General features: G+C 44.2%; 2 protein-coding genes across 2 annotated transcripts in view; one reads left to right on the plus strand and one right to left on the minus strand.

Annotated features, from left to right (window-relative positions):
- The window catches only part of LOC310662820 (C-type lectin BfL-2-like), a 68291-nt gene extending 52628 nt beyond the window's left edge, over positions 1–15663 (plus strand). The window contains exons 2-6 of the mRNA XM_083409975.1: positions 11968–12046; positions 13368–13459; positions 14332–14472; positions 15007–15121; positions 15462–15663. Of these exons, the coding sequence (XP_083266101.1) occupies positions 11980–12046; positions 13368–13459; positions 14332–14472; positions 15007–15121; positions 15462–15529 (483 nt within the window). The 5' untranslated portion in view covers positions 11968–11979 and the 3' untranslated portion in view covers positions 15530–15663. The remainder of the gene's footprint in view (positions 1–11967; positions 12047–13367; positions 13460–14331; positions 14473–15006; positions 15122–15461) is intronic.
- On the minus strand, positions 584–3506 carry LOC310662434 (C-type lectin lectoxin-Thr1-like). The gene is made up of 4 exons (XM_083409351.1): positions 3420–3506; positions 2942–3082; positions 1517–1700; positions 584–686 (listed from the first exon to the last, which is right to left on the minus strand). Exons 1-4 carry the CDS (start codon positions 3438–3440, stop codon positions 619–621), a joined length of 414 nt encoding a protein of 137 aa, XP_083265477.1. The 5' UTR covers positions 3441–3506; the 3' UTR covers positions 584–618.
- Positions 15664–16122: the final 459 nt, after the last annotated feature.

A 16122-nucleotide genomic window follows, 5' to 3' on the forward strand; every position in this document is an offset into this window, starting at 1 on the left:
AGGATTCTTATGCACTAGACACTTGATTTAAAACAAACAACAAAGGGGAAACTGGGATTCCCCAAAGCAGAAATCTAGACCCAAGGTGTTGGAATTTGTTGCCAGCTGAGAGGGAAGAACATATTAAAAGAAATCACTAACCAGAAAATTCATACACTTAAGAAAGATTTTATTAGCATTTGTTTGTGCTGCAGCCACTGAAGGGTGTGTAGTCAAAACATATGGATAACTAAGGTTTAACTTCAGAGGGAATGTCTGCATTATGGACTTAAACAGATATTATACCACCTTAATTGTCATGGCTCTCCCCCAGAGAATATTGGGAACTCTAGTTTTATACTGTTTTATGCTTAATAGGATGCTTTCTATTAAGGATCCCTTTCACAGAACTATAGTTCCCAGGGTTTCCCAGGAGAGAGAGAATGACTTAAACCAATTAAAGTTTATAATGCAGATAAATGCCCAGAGACTGTTTTGAAAAGGAACAGTATCATTTGGGTTTAGAAGATTCTGTGTAGGTTGTCCCAGCAGACCTTCTCCTTTGCAAAGGCAAGTCTTCAAGATGTACGGGAATTGCAGAAGGTCCATCTTGAAGTGACGGTTGAGCCAATGCCCTCTCTACAATTCATGCTTGCAGATGTAGGCATTCTGTTTGTGGCATGCCACATCATTCCATTTTGAGAAATCTAGAAGGAGAACCAGTCACCTGTTATGGCATGGTACAACAGTCAACAGCTTTGGGTCCCAATACTTTTGGGATGTCAGAGGCAGTATGCCAGTTGTTGGGAAACACAAGTGGGGAGAGTGCTGTTGTACTTGGGCCCTACGTACGGGCTTCCCGTAGGCATTTGTTTAGCCACTTTGAGAGTAGGATGTTGGACTATTATGGTCCTTAGGCCTGATCCAGCAGGGCTCTTTTTATGACCCAACTAAGGATCAAGGCAGGAATATTCAAAAACAGACAAGAGCTCCATGCTACACAATTACCTCCTACTCTGAAGTATAAAATTGTTCTGCTACCCCAATCCAGTCAGTGGGGTTTTTCCACCTGGGAATCATACTTTTTCTCTACATAGAGGTGAACTGGTACTAAATGGAGCAAGGATGGAGGTCCTATCCTGTCTTGACCACAAGTGAGGGCTCATTGGTTAGGAAGAGATATGAGAATAGCCTATTCAGTTAGTGGCAAGTAGGGTCAGGCTGAAGTTTCAGGACCTTGGATAGCTCCAAGCATACTACAGCTCCTCAAGTGGGGATTCACAGCCTATGGAAGACACTCCAGAGTGGCCAAATTGGTTGGGTAATATGTAGAATCAAGCTGGCATTTCAGGACCTTGGATAGCTCCAAGAAGACAACTTGTTCCAATGGCATCAGGAACTCAGCTGCGGCTTTTTATCTCTCCTGGACCTAGTTAACCCTCTCAGGTTGACCTCTGTATCACAGTATAGGAGATACCGAGATGCTTTTGAACAGGACAGCCTCCCTCCTGAATAGCAGCTCCCCAAAACTGTTCACCTGAACGTTTAATGATGACTCTTTCTTCCCGTTGTTGAGGGGAGTCAGCATCAGGAACAGCTGCCCCACTCACGGAACGTAGCAGCTCCACGCAATATTTATTTCCGCCCCGTTTGGTGGGTGCCCCCAGCTTCCATGCTTTATAGTTGTAGGTAGACTCATCTGACCACCTCCACTTGCCGTTCTGGAAGGTGAAGAGAGAAAGAAACATGGAGATAAGTGTGGAGGCGAAGCCAAAGCCTCAGTTCAGGATCTGGTGCAAGGCCAGTACACCCAATGGGCAAAGTGAGGTGGCCACTTCAAGCAGCAGATTGTGGATGTTGTGAAGGACATAAAACTGGGAAAGGGCCATAATCCAATGGTAGAGCACCTGATTTGCATTCCAGGTTCAATCCCTAGCATCTCTAGGTAGGGCTGGGAATGCACCTTGCCTGAAACCCTGGAGAGCTGCTGCCAGACAGTGTAGATTTTATTGAGCTAGATAGCCCAATGTTCTGACTCAGTATAAGGCAGTTTTCAGTTCCGAGTTGTTATTTAATTTATAATTACTCTATTGCTACCCCAAGAGGGAAGGAAACACATTTGGATTTTGAAACTCAGGTGCCAAAAATAACTTGGCCAGCCCTGATTAATATCTACCTTGCCTTGGGTAGCAAAATGTCTTCCCCGAACCTAGCTCTACTGGTTCCCTATTGTCTCTGGAATAAATTCCATCCTAGAAGGGTCACACCCACCATCTATCACACAGTGGTCCAAGAACCTCACCCCTTTTGATACATTTAACATGTTTTCTATGAATGTCAGTCTTGTGTGGATGCCTGTTTGGGCACCTGGATTGCTTATACTGACACATATGTTTAATTTAATGCTGGTTTGCCAGGCACAATCTTTACCTAATTTAAGGTGCCAGGTAGAAGCTTTCCTTTCTACCCAGGCTTTTGGTCTTTAATTGGAAGGTTTTTTAAGTATTTGTGGCCTCTTTTAATGGGACAGGATCTGCACAACCTGTTAACTATGTAAATGGTTTTTTTAAGGTTTTTATTGATTGTGTTTATTGCAATTGCTTTTAGTATTTATGTTGTATCTGTAAGTCTCTTTGAGTCATTTCCATGAATAAAGCAACACATGACATTATTATTATTATTATTATTATTATTATTATTATTATTATTATTCTGATGGAATTTGCAGGAGTGTCTCTCATTCACTTTCCCCCCTTTGTTTCCTTTTCTTTCTTTCTTATTTGCTAATTTGCTTTGTAAGAAAGCAATTTAAAAAATAAAAAATAATGGATTTTGAGACTCACATGAGCCCAAATCTGCATCACATAATAGAATGCAAGCTGATTCCCGAAATATACAAGGGCATCTGTGTTCTCTTGGGAACATTGTCTGAGGAGAAGCACAGAGAGGTCTAGATACGTACATGTCGGATATCATGCAGTCCAATCCACACATTGCTGGGTTCCGTCTGGTAAGCGAAGATGTGATCAGCCACCACGAGAGATTCTGCAACAGTGAGGATAGAGGCAAGGTGTGCCCCACGGTGGTAACTCTGGCATTCGATCTGGGCAAAGGGGAAAGGTAGGAAAGGCTTTTAATGCCATTGTTCTCCTCCGACATCATAAGGAGGATGGTGCTTAGTGCCTCCTCCTAGACTGGCCATAAGTAGGGAGCTGGGTAAGCAAGTGGGGCTGGTTGTGGGCAGACTGAGCTTGGTGGAGCAATGCCCCATTTCTCCAAATGGAACAGCCTCGACTGCCTTCAGGTCAGCAAACCTGACAGGATGGAAAGGAGGAGAGTTAGAAAGTGGGGAAGCATCAAACATATTGGAACATATTACCCAAGAGTGGCCTCAGTGACAAACACCTAACCCAAGGCTTCATGCCCCCTCTGTTTCTTACCTCAGCTTCTTCCCAGGTCATCTTAGCTTCAAAATAGCCATAGCAGTTGCCCTGGTATTGCAGCCACTCCCTGGCACAAGTGTCAGCCTTAACTGCTCAGCAGAGGGAGAGATAAACCAAAAGGAAGGGGAGTGAGACTGGGATTATTATTATTATTATTATTATTATTATTATTACATCCTTTTTCTTCAATAAGTATGCATGGTTCCCTCCCTCCCCCACTTCATCCTCACAAGAACCCCATGAGGTAGGTTAGGCTGAGAAATAGTGCCAGGCCCAAGATCACCATGAAGTGTAGGTGGGTTCCCATGAGACAAGACACAGTGATAACAGCAAGAACATTTATTGAACTCTCAGAAGTGGACAACAGTGGCAAAGCAACTGCTTATATACATTTCTGAAGGCCTGGGCCACTCCCACTCCCAACGTGATTGGCTGTCCAAACTTCCAAGCTGCGAATCATAACTCAGAGTTTAAGGGCCAGTGGCAGAGGCACAAATCCTGAAATGTCCTATGATTGGATATCATGTATAGAATCAGAACAGAGGGACTCAGAATCCTTAGTCCAGGCTCAAGGTCAGGCAAACACAGATGCCACTGAATTGATAACGCACCCAGTGAGCTTCTTGGCTAAGCGGGGATTTGAAGACTGATCTCCTGGTTCCTGTTCCAACACTCAAATCCAGGGTTTGGAAGCTGAATCTGGCCAGTGGGCTGGTCCTGACCTTTCCTAATCCCCGTTGGGCTATCTTGGCAGGTGGGTGAGACCATCAATCTGTCCATCACCTTACAGCACCATGACATCAGATGAAGCCCACACAGTCTGATGTCAAACTAAGGCACAGGGTTCTACAGCCACTATCAATCAGCTGACTGCTAGCACTTGGAAATCCCATGAACTTGTCCAGCCCCCTTTTGGAGCCGTCTAGGTTGGTGGCCTTCTCTGCCTGTTGTGGGAGAGAGTTCCATAGTTTAACTATGCCCTTTCCTGAATCTTCCAACATTCAGCTGTGGTGGATATCATTTCATGCTGTGCCTTCTAGATTGTAAACCAGGAAAAGTTTGATGTTTTTTAAAACAGGTCTGTAAGCTGTTAGGGGAATTGGGGCTTTGGGGCTAAGGACCAGGGTAAAAATGCTTTAACTCTGGGAAAATTCTGCAGCTAAAGAACTGCCACTATCCCTGCTCCAATAGCGCTGAAGAATTCAGGAGAGACTTACCTCCCACAAGGGAGCTTGAAACCAGGAAACTGGCCAGGAAGACACGTAGATAAGTGAGAGACCCCATTTTTTCTTGGTTCACCTGAAATTGCATAAGGAAATAGGACCAGAAGAGCATAAGAATCTCCAGGCTGGAGCATCCTTGGGCAAATTCAGATCTGCAGCGTGTACTTTCCAACTGTGGATCCCATTGGTTATTTGCTGGGGCTAGACCCACCAGGCAAAGCCAGAACAGGTCTTCAATATTTAGACCAAACCAACAGTCTCGTGTTCACTGCAAATTGCAGATGGCAATGTTGCACATCTCTACTGCTTTCTGTGCCTGAGACCAGACAGTCCCAGGCAAATTCAGTAAGCTATCATAGGAACCTCAGAAGTTGCATTATACTGAGTCAGACCATTGGTCCACCGAGCTCAGTATTGTACCTGCTGACTAGAAACAAATCTCCAAGGTTTCAGACAGCTTTCTTTCCCATTCCTACCCGTGGCTGCCAAGAATTGAACCCAGCACCTTCTGCATGCAAAGGAGATGCTCTACTGGTGAAGCCCCAGAGCCCCCTTAGGGGAAGTGTCTTAGCTCCATTGTAGAGTATCTCTTTGCATGCAAAAAGACCAAGGTTAAATTTGCAGCATCTCCAGGAAAGGCTGGAAGAGAACCCTGCCTGAAACCTGGAGAGATGCTTCCAGTCAGTGTAGAGAATACTGAGCTAGATGGTCCAGTCATGTGACTCAGTATAAGGTTTCTTCCTGCGTTCCTAGTTGCTCCTATAATATGGAATCAAACCAATCATTCGTCCAACCCAACACAGCAGGCAGGCCCAATTTATGCCCATTTTACAGATGGCCAACAGACAGTGACGTGTCTATGGTTGAAACCACAGTGGCTTGGTCTGGAATTCAGATTTCCATAATTTGGATCCTCCTGTATCCAATTGGTTTCACCTTGGCTCTTAACCAAAGTGTATTATTATTGCTACAAGTGGCATCTGCAACAAGACCCGGATCCTGCAATCCTCATCTGAGGCCCTTCTTTGTGTGCCTCCTCCGCAAGAGGTCTGGAGGTTGACGACACAAGAAGCATAGCATCGTAAAACAGCATTGATGACACAGAAAAATCAGGGAAGCTCAACTGCTCACCTGGACCTTTCAACTGATTCTCTTCTGAAGGTAGATGTGTATAGCTACCTGCTGAGTCTTCCTCAAGTCTTCCTGCTCCACAGAAAGATGTTATATAGGACTCGTCTTGACATGATGAAAGACCACAGGCAGCAGGTTAAGGAAATGACTTGATGTGCTACTGTTACACAAGAGATGGCCAGGCCAGGAGATTTTTATCTGAGGCCAAAACGTGTGGACCTCTGTCACAAATGACTCACTGGGGTTGTATGGAACATTGGGCCAGTGGCTCATCCAGTCTAGTAGCATCCTGTTCTCACAGCAGCCAATCAGATGCCTATAGGAAGTCTGCAAACAGGACTTTGTGCTCAAGCACACTATCCCTTCCTGAAGTTTCCAGCAGCTGGCATTCAGAGGCATATTGCCTCCAGTGGTATGGAGGCAGAACATAGTCATCAGGGCTGGTTGCCACCAATAGCCGTATCCTCTATGAATTTGCCCGATGGTCTTTGTAAGCTATCCAAATTGGTGGCCATCACTACAAATTCTGTAGTTTAACTGTGTGCCTTGTGAAGAAATTTGTCTGCCATGAATCTTCCAACATTCAGCTTTGTTGGATGTCTATGGGTTCTAGTGTCCAAATAATAAATATCATTCATTCATTCATTCATTCATTCATTCATTTATACCCTGCCTTTTCCCTGACAGGGACTCAAGGTGGCTTGCAGATAAAATAAGAACAGCTGGAATAATTATAATAATAAATAAAATGGACTTACTTAGCAAAGTTTTTTTCCACTGAAAAGAGGAAATCTTAGTCAACAGCTCAGATTCTTCTGGAGTCAAACTTCCACCCTGCTCTTACCCAAGGGACCACATAATGTCATACCTGGGGCTCAATTTAATCACAGCAACCTTTGACAAAAGGTTGGGGTGGAAAAGGTCATATTACATGCACCACAAACTGTTGTCAGTTTTAGAGCACCATGGATTCTCCCCCAAAGAACCCTGGGAACCCTCTGAAGCAGGCTCAGCCCTGCCATGCACCAGATCAAAATGATCTGTTTCAGGTGGCACCACGGAAGCATGGGGGGCAGGAAGTTCAGTGGGGCAGCTGGAAAATATAAGATTTGGGAACTAGTGGTGTACAGGTAGGGATGGGCGAAACTCCATTTCGAGATCTCTCAGTTCTTCATTTTTTCTGCTCTTAAATTTAGTTTTCTACATCTCCACATCAGTTTGTAGGAGGGGTGAGGTTGGTTGTTTTGGGTTTTTATTAAGTCATTGTGTGGTGAGTTCTTGCCCCCCCCCCCAGTGGAAATAATGTCACATGACACAATTATTAAGGTTAAAGGGCTAAATAAGGCCACAACTTTTATTGGTTACACGTGAAAAGCTGTATTGGCTTAGGCATTTTTCCTAACTGACTATATCCGACTTCAGCCCATCCACTTGAAGTCCGGGAAGGGTTAACCACCAGTAGGGGGAGTCCTGCTGATGCACATCAACTAGGAACTCCCCCGGGGTCACCGCTAGGGGGCGTGCCTTAGGCCCTCACCTCCCCAGGCTTTGGACAGAGCCACACACCCCAGAATCCTTTAGCGGACTACCCTTCAATATGTGGGGCAGGTGATGGCACTACCTCCCCTCTTCCAGTTACAGAACTATACCAATGCCTAACCGCCAATACCACGAAAGTTGTGACAATTTGCTATGAGGTAGACGAAAACCAAGTGGCCAGTGCCAACTTGCCAAGTGGAAAAATTCCTACCAGGCCCCTCAACAGTGACCAACCAAGGTCCATAGCAAGGTGCAGGAACAAAAACCTTGTAGGGCGGGAAAAGCAGGAACAGCTGATGAGCGGCAAAGAAGGAGATCCCCAGCCATGTCCTGCCTTACATAGGGCAGGCCATGCCCCCTGAGACAGCCGATTGGCTGGCTAGGGGGCAACGCGGCCGGGAATCCCCCCAATCATGCGAGGGTTGGGTTCCAGCCGTCGCGCATGTGGTGGAGCCATTACGCCCGCAACCCCACCTCCTCTGTAGTGCGGAAGTGGCTTTAGCATTTCTTTGCAAAGTCCTCTTAATATACAAATGTGCCCACTGGCCCCAAAAGGGTTAGCCACATCTGCTTTGTAGTCATCCCTTTTCCTCAGGGGACAACAGACTACCCCTGTGATCTTCAAAACCTAAAAAGGAGCTGGCACTCATTTCCCATAGGCCATTATGCCATATTGCAGTCTACCCTCTTGTTCTTAGGGCATATCTGATGGCAAGGATGCGTGCATAAGACTGAATCAACAACATGGTGGCCAGACATGATTTTACTTTTTTTAAAAAAATGAATGCAAGGACGTATGCTGAGACACAGGTTTTTATTTGCAGGTGATATTATTGCTCCTGCCTGTTATCAGCCAAATTACCATTCTCACCCTATAGTGCACTGATCGAAGCAAAAGTGAGATTTAGCAAGAAAGACTTAAGGAAGAAAGGCTTATGGCTGAACTGCCAAAAATCGGAAATATCCTTGCATACATAGACCTTTCAGCTGTCCTTTTCAGGCCATAAGGAAGTCTATAGGCCTCAGGGTTCTCCAGTGACGCCTCCTACAGTGGAGAGGTTTCACAAACCATCACTTGGGTTGATCTTGTCTTTGCCATTGTTTCTCAACATGGGGTAGCTGCATACGAGTGTTTTGTGTCTGTAGCCTCTGGTCACGCCATAGTGCGGCTGTCACAATGCATCCGCAGCCGCTGGCCAGCCTGGGGAAAGAGTGGATGCATAATGAAAGCTGCCTCACTGAATGGACTTTGGTGAACTGATGTCTCACAGGTTTGATTGGTTTTTGATTTGAACCGGGCTCTATGTCACAAGTGTTCTTTGAAGGCACCCTCCAGCTAATTCATGCCAAGGTTTGTGTCTATGGTAGCCGAGTTGTTCCGGGTGTGGACTTTCTAGATAGATATAGATAGATAGATAGATAGATAGATAGATAGATAGATAGATGATAGATAGATGATAGATAGATAGATAGATAGATATAGATGATAGATAGATGATAGATAGATAGATAGATAGATAGATAGATAGATAGATAGATATAGATAGATAGATAGATAGATAGATATAGATAGATAGATAGATAGATAGATAGATAGATAGATAGATAGATAGATATAGATAGATAGATGATAGATAGATGATAGATAGATAGATAGATAGATAGATAGATAGATACAGATAGAGAGATAGATAGATAGATAGATAGATGATAGATAGATAGATGATAGATAGATAGATGATAGATAGATCGATATAGATAGATAGATGATAGATAGACTTCCCTTCTTCTCTTTCCATGGTTCATTTTGCACATCATAAATCCCTGTATATTTTACATAAACTAAACCATTCAGTATTCCATTATTACATCCATCAAAACTTATTTACACTGTTGAATTTATCTTAATGCTGCCAGCGTTTTCAAGTGTACACAGTTTCCCCCCATATATTCAATAAACATTTTCCAATCTTCTTTAAATGAATGTTCTTCTTGTTCTCTTATTCTATATGTTAAATCTGCAAGCTGCACATATTCCATCAGCTTAAGTTGCCATTCTTCTTTAGTTGGGACCTCGCTTGTTTTCCATTTGGGGGCTAATAAAACACGGGCTGCAGTAGTGTCATACATATATCTTTTTGGACACCTGGGACTTTCCATTTGAATTATCCCCAACAAAAAGGACCCTGGTTTTTTGGGGGAAGTACTTTTAAAGATTTTTTTTTCAATTCATTATAGATTATTTCCCTATCATCTTTTATGCTTTTACAGGTCCACCACATGTGAAAGAATGTTCCCTCAACCTCAGTGCATATCCAGCACTTATCTGATTCAGTCTTATACATCTTAGCAAGCCTACTCGGAGTTCAATACCATCTGTAAATCATTTTCAAGTAGTTATCCTCACCTACCCAAGCTTTATGGTCACTATCCAAGCCCCTGTGGTCTGGCTGAGGATGACTACTCAGGGGACAGGAATACTAAGCAATAATTTCATAGAAAAGCTGGGTTGGGGAGGGTCAGATGCTGAAGCTGTGGGCTAGAAAAAAGTCACTCTCTGGAATTTAATCCCATAGAAGAAAAATGAGCAGGATTCTTCATATCTGATAATCATTTTCATAAATGCTTTTCCTACTCTCCTAGTTAATAATATCGCTTTTTAAAAAGCCTCCCCAACACCATATGCCTTTCTACGCCCAAATATTTATTTTTGATCATATGTAACAAACTTATAGATAACTAAAGGATATCATGATGCCCTTTTTGCAATGCTCAAGGCTAGTGATACAAGCCGCATTCCACCGATTCAGCCCTGGATTATGCAAGACTGAAGACATCGGACCAGTATTTCCATGGTTGATTAAGAATGTGGTTCCTGTTCCTCTTCATAAGGAAATGGATTCAAAACTCTTTTCCCCCCCCCCTTCACTATGCTTTTCCCCACCAAAATGAAAGAGAGGTTGATGCAAGCTACATTCCACTGATTTGGCCTTAAATTATGCAAAACTGAAGGCATCAGACCAGGATTTCCTTGCAGCATTCTGCTCATCTTGGTATTGCACCACCTCTGCCTGGGGTCTATATAACAGCCGCCCAGACTAGGTGAGATCATCAGAGAGGCACCTGGCTCAGCTGACAACCACACTGCTCCACCCAGAAGAACAGCATTGCAAGGTAAGAGCTTATGGAAGTGATCTATGAGTCTTGGTAAGGGGATATTTTCAACGGTCGTGAGGGAGCTGGATGAAAGGTTCATGAACAAGGACTTGTGGTGATGGTGGCTGGTGCCCACTAGAACTGATAGGGCCAAAGGCAGGGAGGCCAACCGTTGATGGAGCCACAGCCAATGTCAGGCAGAGCCACTCACTGATTGGTTGTAAATAGGAAAGCAGGAAGATGAGGACTGGCTAAGGGCAGTCTGAGGTTGGTGGGGCAGTTCCTATTTGCCCTAATGCAGTGATGGCCAAACTTGGCCCTCCAGCTGTTTTGGGACTACAGCTCCCATCATCCCTAGCTAACAGGACCAGTGGTCAGGGATGATGGGAATTGTAGTCCCAAAACAGCTGGAGGGCCAAGTTTGGCTCTCACTGCCCTAATGGATCAGTCTCCACTGACTTGTGGAAAACAACAATGTATAATTCTGTCACTAAGCAGATAAGGGCTCATCTATGCTTCCTTTTATGCTGTGTTTCTAGGCACAAGTCTGTGTCTGATCAGGGTTTTGTTTTATTCTTGTAATCCCAGAGCTTTGCCTGGGAAAACTCACATTTTACTATTTAATCAGAGCAAACAGCAATTGGCTTTTCCACAGACTGCCATTTGCTCCAATTCAGTGGTAAAACTTTGGTTTTCCCATGGAAAGTCCTGTGAGGGGGCGCAGAATATATTTTTTAAAATCCTGCTCAGACACAGACTTGGAAAGCCTGAACCTTTGCCTAGAAAGCATGAAGTAAGTGCAGATGAGCCCTAAGTTCACAAATCAGACAGAAAAAGAAGACCAGACAGAGACGAAAACTGGTACAAAAGCTGAACAGAAACCCTCATGGACTCATTTGTGTGCAGATCGAAATTTGATTTCCAGTTAACAGGTAGACTGAATAACCACCAGGGGGTGTATATAGGGATGGGAGAGGAAATGGATTTAAAGGCAAATATATCAGATTCTCACTTTCCGGAAAAAAATATGCAAACTGAAACACAGCTCTCCTTTCAAAATTCAAACTTGTCTGAATTTTTTGATACAGTTCTCCAACCAAATAGTGGTTCCAAAAAAGAATTATATATGGGGAAATTGCTTGGGAAAATGTGTACATTACTCAAAACTGCATACAAAGCTGTGTTGATTAACAGAAATTTGTGCTAAAATGTAATGAATTTTCATGAGCATCTAAAAAAAAAGAAAGATCACAAAATGTTCCTAACTGAAGCTGATGAAGCTCACTTTAAATCAATGTCAATATACGCTTTCATAACACTGACAACTATTCGAAATTTCAGTTTCTCCCTTCTTTCTCTAACTTTCCCAGTTCTTGGAAGTTCAAATAAAGGAGAATTGCATTCCTTCCTTCCTCCTTCCCTTCCTCCCTTGTATGTATGGCAACCAATGAACGTAACTTTGATTTTACCGTGCTGTACATTCATCTCCCTCAAAGGTCAACCAGAAGATGGGACTCTTCACCTACTTCAGTCTTTGCCTTCTTGGAATCCTAATTTCCAGTCCTTTCCAGGAAGGTGAGCAATTTTACAAATGTCTGAGGCTTACCCAGAAATTGTTGTTGGGTTGAGTTGTAATTAAAGTGCATGTTATATTTCCAAAGGATCTTAGAACAGAGCAGAAGGGTGCTTTAAATTAGGCTGTAATTCATTGATTTTAAAATTATCTATCCTTTCTCAATGGAGTCATATTTCAGAACCCAGTGGTGAATCCATTCACTTCTATGGGATATTTTAGTGCGCGTTATTTTCATACAGAAAAACCCCAGGTGAAATTCCTGGCAAATCCCATTGAAATGATTGGATAAAAAAATATGAGAAAGACATAAGAAGAAGAAGAGTTTGGATTTGATATCCCGCCTTATCACTACCCAAAGGAGTCTCAAAGCGGCTAACATTCTCCTTTCCCTTCCTCCCCCACAACAAACACCCTGTGAGGTGAGTGGGGCTGAGAGACTTCAGAGAAGTGTGACTGGCCCAAGGTCACCCGGCAGCTGCATGTGAAGGAGCAGAGACATGAACCCAGTTCACCAGATTACAAGTCTACCGCTCTTAACCACTACACCACACTACACACACCAAGAAGAGGCTGCTGGATCAAGCTAAAAGCCTATCTAGTCCAGCTTCCTGTTCTCATGATGACCACCTAGTGGGAAACCTACAAGAAGTGCCCTAGCACAATAGCACTCTCCCCTCCTGTGGTTTCCAGCAGCTAATGTTCAGAAACATTACTGCCTCCAGTTGTTTAAGCAGAGCATAGCCATTTTGGCTAGTAGCCATTGATAGCCTCTCCTCCATGAAACCCAAGAGAATTGCTACCGAAGTAACTTAGGGGCAGCAGGCTGTGTCTAGGGCTGATGGGATCTGGAGTCTAAGGCCACAGGTCCCCCATCCCTGGGGTAGCCAATACTGGTCTGCAATAGATACCAATGGCCTAACTCATTATAAGGCAGATTTCTATGTGCAATTATTTGTGTCCTCTCCAGCAAACCCAGGAGGTATCCCTCCTTGTCCCAAAATGTCACCTGTGTGTTTCTTTAAATGTTAAGTCTTTTTGTTCATGAATAGACCTGCTTCTGGCTAGCGATGCCAGCTTCCTGTTTAGAAAGGAAGGCAGGGCTGCCTACTCCTGAGCAGACATAGCCACACATAAATGCCCTATTTTGCATAATAGGACAGGGCAGTATTTTTTTTATATAAATAAATAAATAACACGTACGGTGGAATTTCAGAGAGCACGGAAGTGGGATTTCAGAGAGCACATTAAAGACATGTCTCCTCACTGCTTTGCCTTCTTGGGGCATCTTCCCCACCCCCACCCCATCCTTTCTCCATACAGCTGAGGCCGACACCTGCGCCAGGGAGTGGCTGCAAAACCAGGGCAACTGCTATGCATATTTTGATAATAAATTGAGCTGGCAAGAGGCTGAGGTAAGAAGGGATCCTTGTTGTCAATGTGGGGGTGCTACAGTGCAGGAGTGGTGAAACACAGGCCAGGAGACTAAATCTAGCCCATTTGATCGGGCCCTCAAGGTTCTCTCCAGTCCACATCTCCTCCCCAGTCACACACCCTCTTCCCTGAGGGTTTTGCTGGACTGGAATACAGTGGTGCCTCGCAAGACGAAATTAATTCGTTCCGCGAGTTTTTTCGTCTTGTGAATTTTTCGTCTTGCGAAGCACGGTTTCCCATAGGAAATGCATTGACGGTTTCCCATAGGAATGCATTGACGGTTTTAAGAAAAAGGCGCAAGACGTTTTCGTCTTGCGAAGCAAGCCCATAGGGAAATTCGTCTTGCGAAGCAACTCAAAAAACAAAAAACTCTTTCGTCTTGCGAGTTTTTCGTCTTGCGAGGCATTCGCCTTGCGAGGTACCACTGTATGTCCTTGAACTCCAAGAATGCTTCCTGGATAGGGGGATAGAGGAGTGGGTGGGTGGGTGGGAGTGGAAACTATCCTTTGGTACAAAGGTAGCATTTACATTCATTATTCCGCCCACTTTTGCATGTGGCCCTGCCCACCATTAGCAAGAGGTTGCCTGGAAGGGAATGGGGTCCTCAGGCTGAAAGGGGTTCCCTACCTTATTATGCGTTTCTCGTCAGATTCCCATAAGTAAGGCTGTCAATGTAAGTTGCCTTGAGGCAGCATCTGGCCAGCATCTCAGTCTTCACAGTTGTTCATGTTCTGGTGATATGTCTCCTTGGGCACCTAGAAGGCTAGGTAACAGTCAGAAGGGACAACACCAATCTTGGTGGTCGGATATGACCATTGGGGACAAAACTTCCCTGCTTCTTCTCCGTCCTCAGATTGAGTGCCAGAGCTATGGCCGTGGGGCCCACCTCGCCTCTGTCCTCACCAAAGCAGAGACTCTCTTGGTGGCCGAGCACATCTCCACTTACCAGCAAGAAATAAGCAACGTTTGGATTGGGCTCCATGATGTCCGTCAGGTAAGCTTCTCTCATGTGCTTCATTCCTGGCTATCATCAATACTGAGTAGTGACTCTATAGCAATTCCATCCCATCCTTATCCTAATCATCTCCCAGAATAATACACACACCACTTTGAGTCCTTCTCTTCTTCTCCATCATGGCTGACATTAGCTCCCCACAGGCCAGCCTCTCCAAACCATCTCTGTATTGGGCTCCTCACACTTCCTTTATCTCATGATCTGTTCTGTCTCCTTCCTGCAGACCAAGAAATAGAATAGGGCTCCATTTCTGGTTATCATAACTGAGCAGCGGCTCCTTAGCAATACCATTCCACTCTTACCTCAACAATCTCCCAAATTTAATCCCACATGCTGTTTCTCCATTATTTTCTATGGGTATCCTCCTCTACTGTCTGCGTCACAGCTGGTAACAGCTCCCCATTGGACAACCTTTCCAGTTCATTTTGCATTGGTGTCATTCCAATGGTATCTTCCTCTTTCTGGGCCCTTCATTCCCTTCATTGCACAATCTGTTCTGTCTCATTTCTACAGACCAGGAGATGGAGATGGGCTGATGAATCCACCTACAACTATAAAGCCTGGATGAAACACCAGCCAGACAACTACCGCAATGCTGAACATTGTGTGGAGCTGAGACTAAGCACAGGTGAGCAAACCATTTGCACCTTTTCCTGATGGAGAGTACCTCCTTTTGTCTTGTCCTCAATCTTCCAACATCCAGCTTCATTGGACAGCCCAGGTATTAATGGCCTTAACATTTTGAATCCTCCTCTAATGAAGCTGGATGTTGGAAGATTGAGGACACACAAAAGGAGAGAACATGGTTAAACTACGGAATTCACCCCCCAAAAAGGCAGTGATGGCCAGAAGCTTGGGTGACTTTAAAAGAAGATTGGGCAAATTTATGGAGGATGAGGCTATCAATGATGACCAAACTCAGTGGAGCAAGAAGTAGTAATTTTTTGTTATGTCTTTTTGCATTTTAGGTTTTAAGGAGTGGAATGACGCTCCGTGCAAGAAACTCAATGCCTACATCTGCAAGCATGAACTGTAAAGAAGACTGTGGTTCCCAAACTGTGCCTGTTCGGACGCTGGCTTGGTGGATTTCTCTCTGATCGCATTAACCCCTTTCCCATCCCTCAGAGTGAAAGACCATCTCTCCCATTCATCCCATCGCTGAAGAGCAACCTCTTTAATCTCTCTCTTTGGCATTTTTCTGTGCATGCAGCACATGGTGATCTTAATAAACTCTCTTTTATGCATATATTTTCTAGTGTGTTTTTGTCCTTCTCAGTTGACCTAACCTGCTCTAGAATGGTCAGATAGGAAGTGCATAGGAAGCTGGTTTATACTGAGTCTGACCATTGGTCCATCTAGCTCAGCATTGCTCATACTGAATGATGATGATGATGATGATGATGATGATGATGATTAATTTATACCCCGCCCATCTGGCTGAGTCTCCCCAGCCACTCTGGGCGGCTCCCAATCAAATGTTAAAAACAGTACAGCATTAAATATTAAAAACTTCCCTAAACAGGGCTGCCTTCAGATCTCTTTTAAAGATAGGATAGCTGCTTATTTCCTTCACATCTGAAGGGAGGGTGGGCGCCACTACCGAGAAGACCGTCTGTCTGGTTCCCTGTA

This window comes from Podarcis tiliguerta, assembly GCF_965153285.1.
Source record: "Podarcis tiliguerta genome assembly, chromosome: 13".
In the NCBI taxonomy this organism is placed as follows: Eukaryota; Metazoa; Chordata; class Lepidosauria; order Squamata; family Lacertidae; genus Podarcis; species Podarcis tiliguerta.